The sequence below is a fragment of the Microtus ochrogaster genome, chromosome 5, assembly GCF_000317375.1.
Source record: "Microtus ochrogaster isolate Prairie Vole_2 chromosome 5, MicOch1.0, whole genome shotgun sequence".
In the NCBI taxonomy this organism is placed as follows: Eukaryota; Metazoa; Chordata; class Mammalia; order Rodentia; family Cricetidae; genus Microtus; species Microtus ochrogaster.
In genome coordinates, this window is record NC_022012.1 from 95,029,444 (window position 1) to 95,037,196 (window position 7,753).

The 7,753-nt window shown below is 38.0% G+C and overlaps 1 protein-coding gene across 1 annotated transcript in view; it reads left to right on the plus strand.

Moving 5' to 3' along the window:
* Positions 1–7,753, plus strand: part of Topaz1 (testis and ovary specific PAZ domain containing 1) — an 85,470-nt gene that overhangs the window by 55,379 nt on the left and 22,338 nt on the right. Inside the window, exons 16-17 of the mRNA XM_005348145.2 lie at positions 3,262–3,427; positions 3,864–4,028. Of these exons, the coding sequence (XP_005348202.1) occupies positions 3,262–3,427; positions 3,864–4,028 (331 nt within the window). The remainder of the gene's footprint in view (positions 1–3,261; positions 3,428–3,863; positions 4,029–7,753) is intronic.

Sequence of the window (7,753 nt, forward strand, 5' to 3'; positions counted from 1 at the left end):
ATTTTCATTGAATTTTAGTAAGTCTTTAATTTCTTCCTTTATTTCTTCTTTGACCCATTGATGATTCAGGTGAGCATTGTTTAATTTCCATGTGTTTGTCAGCTTTCTGGAATTAGTATTGCTGTTGAATTCTAGTTTTAAGCCATGATGATCTGAAAAGATACATGGGGTTATTCCATTTTTTTTTGTATCTGTTGAGGTTGTTACTGACTATGTGATCAATTTTTGAGAAGGTTCCATGCGGTGCTGAGAAGAAAGTATATTCTTTTCTGTCTGTTAAGTCCATTTGAGTCATAACATCTGTTAGTTCCCTTATTTCTCTGTTCATTTTTTGTCTGACTGACCTGTCCAGTGGTGATAGTGGAGTGTTTAAATCTCCCACTATTAGTGTGTGGGGTTTAATGTATGATTTAAGCATTACAAGTGTTTCTTTTACATATGGTACCTTTGTATTTGGGGCATAGATGTTCATTATTGAGATTTCCTCTTGATGGATTTTTCCTGTGACTAATATAAAATGTCCTCCTTTGTCTCTTTTGATTGATTTTAATTTGAAGTCTATTTTGTTAGATATTAGTATAGCTACACTCGCTTGTTTCTTAGGTCCATTTGATTGGTATATTTTTCCCAACCCTTTACTCTGAGACTATGTCTGTCTTTGAGGTCGAGATGTGTTTCTTGTATGCAGAAGAAGGATGGGTTCTTTTTTCGTATCCAAACTGTTAGCCTGTGTCTTTTTATATGTTAGTTGAGGCCATTTATATTAAGGGATATTAATGACCAGTGATTGCTATCTCCTGTTAATTTAGTTTTCTTTGTTGGTGAGGTTAATTTGTGTGTTTTCCCCTTCTTTGGGATTTGCTGCTATGAGCCCATCAATTGTCTGTGTTTTTGTTGATGTAGCCAACTTCCTTGGTTTGGAGTTGTCCTTCTAGTATTTTTTGTAGGGCTGCATTTGTGGCTAGGTATTTATTAAATCTGGTTTCATCATGGAATATCTTGTTTTGTCCTTCTATGATGATTGAAAGCTTTGCTGGGTAGGTATAGTAGTCTGGGCTTGCATCGTGGTCTCTTAGTGTCTTCATAGCGCTTGACCAGGACCTTCTGTCTTTCATTGTCTCCAATGAGAAGTCAGGTGCAATTCTATCTGCCTTTATATGTTACTTGGCCTTTTTCCTCTGTAGATCCTAATATTCCTTCTTTACTCTGTATGTTTAGTGTTTTATTATGTGTCAAGGGGACTTTTTTTTATCTAGTCTGTTTGTTGTTCTGTAAGCTTCTTGTATCTTGATAGGCATATCTTTTCCTTAAGTTTTCTTCTATGGTTTTGTTAATTAAATTTTCTGTGCCTTTGAGTTGAACTTCTTTCCTTCTATACCTATTATACTAAGATTTGACCTTTTTATGGTGTCCCATATTTCCTGCATATTTTGGATTAAGCTTTTCTTAGATTTAATGTTTTCTTTAACTGATGAGTCTATTTCCTCTATTGTATCTTCAGTGTTTGGGATTCTCTCTTCCATCTCTTGTATTCTGCTGTTCATGGTTGTGTTTGTGGTTCCTGATCATTTTCTCATGATTTCTGTTTCTATAATTTTCTCGGCTTGTGTTGCCTTTATTATTGCACTAGGGTTCTAAATTTGTACTACCCTACTCAGCTTTTATATGGGTGCTGGGAATCAAAGCTCAAGGCCTGTGCTACATGGTAAGCATTTACCAGTTAAGCCATCTTTCCAGCCTTTTCTTTTATATAGAGATCTGGGGACAAACTGGGGCTTCACACATGGAAAGCAAGCACTTTGCCATTGAGTTAAACCTCTCACACCTTATCTTGTGCAATTTTAAAAATGTGTGTAAGTATTTTGCCTGAGTGTATGTATGTGTACCATGTGCATACCTGGTGCTATGGGGTCTGAAAGAGGACACCAGACCCTTGGAACTGCAGTCAGCATGTAGGTGCTGGGAACTGAACAGGTCTTCTGTGAGAGCAGCCAGTGCTCTCAACCTCTAAGCCGCTCCAGCTGTTTGTTTTTTGTTTGTTTGTTTGTTTGTTTTTACATTTTTAAAGAGCTATGAATGAAAACAATAGCCAAAAGAATTTCAGCCACCAAATGCAGCCTTCAAAGACTAAAGTATTTACTGTTAGGGCACTGAAGAGATAGTTCAGTGTTGAGAACAGTGGCTCTTGCAGAAGACTCAAGTTCAGTGCCTAGCATCCAAATCGGGCAGGTCACTACTTCCTGTGACTCCAGCTCCAGGGGTCTTGACGCCCTCTCCTGGCTTCCTATGACTCCAGCTCCAGGGGTCCTCACGCCTCTCCTGGCTTTCTGTGACTCCAGCTCCAGGGGTCCTGACGCCTCTCCTGGCTTCCTCAGACATCTGTACACAATGATAACTTAAAATGAAGTGAGCCTTTTTTAAAGTATTTATTGGCTGGTAATGGTGGTGTACACCTTTAATCCCAGCAGGCAGGCGGATCTCTGTGAGTTCAAGGCCAGCCTGGTCTACAAAGTGAATTTCAGGACAGCTAGAATTTTACACAAAGAAACCCTGTCTTAGGGGGGGGCAGGGGAGTATTTCTTGTTGAGCTGCTGAGAAGGAAAGTAGACTGGCTCCTTGTTTAAGATAATAACACATACCCAAATTCTTATGTCTGAATCAGAGACAGTCTTCATGTAGAATCTGTCATATAATTCATTTACTGAAATAAAAAAATAACTTTCCAGCTAACAATTTTGGCTTCTCGTCACTAGCATTCCATCTAATTTGGTGACAAATTATCTTCATTTTCACCTACTCTCTTAGATTTCAGATTGGCAAACTGTAAAAGAAGTAAAATGTAATAATTTTTCATAGCAACAAATGGAACCCTTGGCCAAACAATGAAATTTTTGTTTTGTTTTTGTTGAAATGTCATCTTGCTATAAAACCCAAACTCGCCTTAAAATATTTCTTGCCTCAACTTCCTAAGTGCTGGGATTACATGCATAAGTCACGTGCCCAGGTCCACAATCCTAAGGAAGACACTTAGTGCATATAATCAGTAGAAGGAGAAGGTGTGTGCTTGTTCAGGGAGGAGATGCTTCTTTCTGCCTTTGTGACCAAACAGGAAAAGTTTAGGCAAATGTTCATTGCAATTTGACAGCTGTCAGTCTAGCATAATACTTGACTTGGTAACTGTCTTCTGTGTATCAGCACTGCCTTCTTGTCCCTCGGATACTGTAAGTCAATGATACTGAGTGTTGTTAATTTTCATTCCAGGGAAGGAAGGTCTTAGATACACTGTATGAGCTAAAAATACATTTTACAAGTTTAAAAGGACTCACAGGACCTGAGAAAGTAGCACCACGATGTCAAATTGTGAATGTTGCGGTGGAAATTTTTATCAAAACTGGGAGCCTAGATGGTGCCATTTGGGTACTAAGGGGTAAGTTCTGATATATGAATGCATAATGAGCACTTACTCTCTTTGTAAACATTTTCTGTGTAATTACCTTAAGTTGATACCAAACTAGAGGTGATAGCTTGGTCTGAACTTCAGTGAATGTGTGGAGAGGAAGAGTCACTATGGTATAAAGTGATAGAAGAAAGTGGCTTTTACTCAGCCTTGGTTGACAAAAGTTTGTTCTTGATGTAACCTAGTTGTCTTAGAAGCCCTGAGTCCTGAAATTATTACAGTTCCATCTATAGATTAAAAAGTATAATCAGATATGTTAATCATTTGAACTAGAACATACCAAATTAAACCCAGCTAGTGCAGCTTCAGAAGGCAGGTCCAGCCACTGTGGGAAATCATGACCATGGCTTCATAGTCCCTGTGGTGAAGGGTTGTTTTCACAGTGTGTCTGTGTTTCCTTTGGGAGAGTCGGAATGGATAATCAGCACACCAGTGTGGCCTTGTGACAGAATGGATGTGCTTAATCGCCACAATTTGCTCTGCACCATTGCACATGAGATCCTGGGCAAGAACCTTTACAGACAGACCTTTGAGGTTTTGCGAAATCTACCAGGCTTTCAGAATTTTCAAGGTATGTTTTTTAAAGTCTACTTTTATTATCTCAAAAAAAGATTTATTTATGTTTATTTTATGTGTGAGTGCCTACATATGTATGTGTGTATCACATACATGTCTGGTGCCTACAAAGGCTGGAAGAGTGCATTGGATCTGAGAACTTAGGTCACAGTCAGTTTGTGAGTAGCATGATGTGGTGCTGGAAGCTGAACCCAGGTCCTCTTAACTGCTGAGCCATTGCTCCAGCACAACCTTGATTGTTTGCTAGTCTGGTGCTTAGCAGCTAGTAAGGAGCTGTTGACTTACAGAAGAGTTCCATAATAGCCTGGAATGGAGTATAACAAAGGTTTATTTATTTGGGGATACACTCACAGAAAGAGTAACAATCTGCAGTCCTCTGTGTGCACTGGAAACTGGAACAGAATCCAGCAGCCAAGAGGGCTGCACACACTTTGTCTGCATCTAAAGTACATAAGACCACGCCCAAAATGGGCCGGTATCTTAAAGGCTATTGGCTAAAGGAGTTCCACAGCACCTCCCCCTTTTGTCTAAATAAGAGAGTTCTAAGCCTAATACAAAACTATATGTGAGAAGAACAAATATCAAGTATTATCTAGGGAAAAGAAGAGGCAAAAACATGTATAAAATTTAGAATTACAACCAGCATAAACAGCATCAAACAAGAAACATATGTTAAATGTTTCAATAGTTATACTATCCTAAGAAGTCTAAGTCTTATATTAAAACTGGCTTGGCTAAGTCATGAGAGGAAAGTAACTATGACTATCTAGTCTTCAACCCCATCAAAGACCTGTGAAGGTAAATAATACTTGAGTGAATGGCAACTCCCAAAAGGTGAAGAAATGACAGAGACAGCTGACTAGCTGGGCAATCACCCAAAATCTTATTGGCAACCTTGAGGCAATCAACTTTGGCTAAGGTCTAGAGTATCTGACAGACCATTTTCAGAGGCAGGAAAATTTGCAAAACCATCTTACCCTGTCTTGGCAAGGTTTGGCAGTCTTTTGTCTTGTATCCTGCTTGTCCAGTCTGGACACCAGGCATTTTGTCAGTGGTCGAGGCAGGGGCAGTTCTTTGCCCAAAGACCAGTTTTGCCAAGAAGAAAACAAGCTCCAAGTGAAGTGTCTTTGGTGCTCAACATTCTCTTGGGAATAGATTGGTGCTGCCAGGAGCAATTGTGTCTCACTTCAACAAAATTCTGAGTTATTTAAATGCCTTATTCTACAGTTCTTTGAAGTGTTTGAAGATTACCTATCTGTGTGGAATACAATCTCTATACAACTAAAAAACCTGATTAGTCTATTAGTATGACAAACATGGATGACTATTGACCTATAATTCTTAATACCTATATAGCTTAAAGGCCAAGGCTTCATATTAAACAATTAAACAATCTTTAAACAACTGTGCAGCAAATGAGGACAGTGACCTCAAAATGTAAACAATGTGTAAGTATCTTGATCAGAGGTCGAAATTTTTAGTGTATTATGATAAATATATCCTAAAATTGCATTAATATACAAATATCTTAAGCAGAGGTCGAAGCAGGCATGCATACAATATGACAAAATAACTTTGCATAGGTGCACAAATATTGTAAACAGAAATGGGAACATAGTCAATATAACAAATATAATTTGAATTTGTATCAATACATAAGAATCTATGCCAGTATAAATTATCTATAAATAATAGTTCATAAGTAATCTTACTATTACTCACTATTATTAGTGTAAGTAAGCTCACACTAATGTACCTATTATCACATCCATCCCCACCCCATTTTTTTTTTCAAGAGAGATCCCTGAGCCTACTTTGTTTCCACTTCCAATACTATATCACTTGTAACCCACCCTTAATAATGTCCCTAGCCCTGAGGACAAACTTTGTTGGGAGAGGGGATGTCTTTTTCTAGAATTTCGGCTGTCATGGGGGCAATGTTATTTTTATGGGATCCTGTAAAAACTAACATGATGAAATGATGGTTAACTTTCAAGATCACCGTCTGGTATAATTACAGATAGTCTCCGAGTAGTCAGTAGGGTTTTTCTGAGGTTCCTATTTGAAGTTCTGGCCAGAATGTTGTAAGAAGGTGCACCATCTCAGCTAGCCAAGTTGGAATCATCTTGAATAGCTCGTAACCCAAAACCAATCTTAAAATGATGGTGCTGTCAGCATCATGACATCATATCAACCAGGTGGAATCGTTGTTGTGGGGCCCCATCTTCTTCCTGGAAATTTCAAAGATTACTGCAGGAAAATTTATTGTTCCTTGTGGAAAACTTAAACATTACTCAATGAAAGGTACCATAGAGACAAAAAGATCTTACCCTGCAGAGGATATTGGTATCATAAGTCAGATTTCTCTTTGCTTGGTGATTCTTTCTGGAAAGTTATCTTTTCTTCTTTAGGCATCTAGATGTCCAAGGTCTCTTGACTTTTTGAATATGGGTATTTTCCTGCAAAGACGAGAAAAGAACCCTGCCCCAACCCATATGAGGTTTCCTCACAACCTGTACAATTGTCACCTCTGTGGATGAGCCGACATTTGTCTTTATCCAGAGGTTTCTCCTTTTCAAACCGAATCTTTATCTGTTTTGATGGTATTCATAGCTTTTCTTCTGTGGAAACAAGAGCAAAACCCCTTTCCCAACATAGTACATCTCCTGGTTTTCATTCTGAGGTAAACACATCCTTGAAATACACTAGCTGATTTAATTCAGAAATTTTTTTTCTATTATCCAATGTCTCTCTGCTTCTGTTATTCCTTTATCATTAGTATTAAGAAAAGTAAAAGTTAACAAAGCATTATGCAGTCTATTTCTGGGGGTCTTTTTATTCTTTCTGTTTGTTTAACATATGGTTTATAGTTCAATTTGATCTTTCTTTAACTGCCTGACCTGTAGGATTGTGTGGAATACTTGTGATATGCTTTATATTTTAATAAGCAAAAAAATGTTTCATTTTCTTAGAGACATATGCTGGACCATTGTCTGTTTTACTTGTGCAGGTATACTCCACACAACTGGCCATAACTTCTATAAAATGTGTGATTACCAAATCAGCCTTTTCTGAACTCAAAGCGGTTGCACATTGGAAACTTAAATAGGTGTCAGTGGTGTGGTTGGTGTACATATTTTAATTTTCCAATTTCTACAAAGTGGAACACATCCATGTACCAGGTTTCATTCCTTTGAGTACCCTTTGGGTTACTTCTTGCAGGTAGTGTTGTTTGGTTATATAAAGAACAAGAAGAACATCTCCTTATAATCTCCTTAGCTTGTTGCCATGTAATAGAAAAGTCCTTTTTTAACCTTTACTATTGACATGGTGTTTTTTGTGAAATTCTGAGGCCTTCAACAGATTTCCAATCAATATCAATTTCTGCATTACCTTGTGCTAGAGGACCTGGCAAGCAATTATGGGATCAGATTGTGTTGTGTATATGAAACAGGGCCTATTCCTCATTATATCTTGAACTTGAATAAATAATTAAGTCAATTCTGTATCATCTGGTATAAATTCAGCTGTTTCAATGTGCAAAACAACTTTCTGCATATTGTGAATGAGTAACTATATTAAGAGGTTCTTTTGTTGTTGTTGCTGTTTTTTTTTTTCGAGACAGGGTTTCTCTGTAGCTTTTTGGTTCCTGTCCTGTAACTAGCTCTTCTAGACCAGGCTGGCCTCGAACTCCCAGAGATCCGTCTGCCTCTGCCTCCC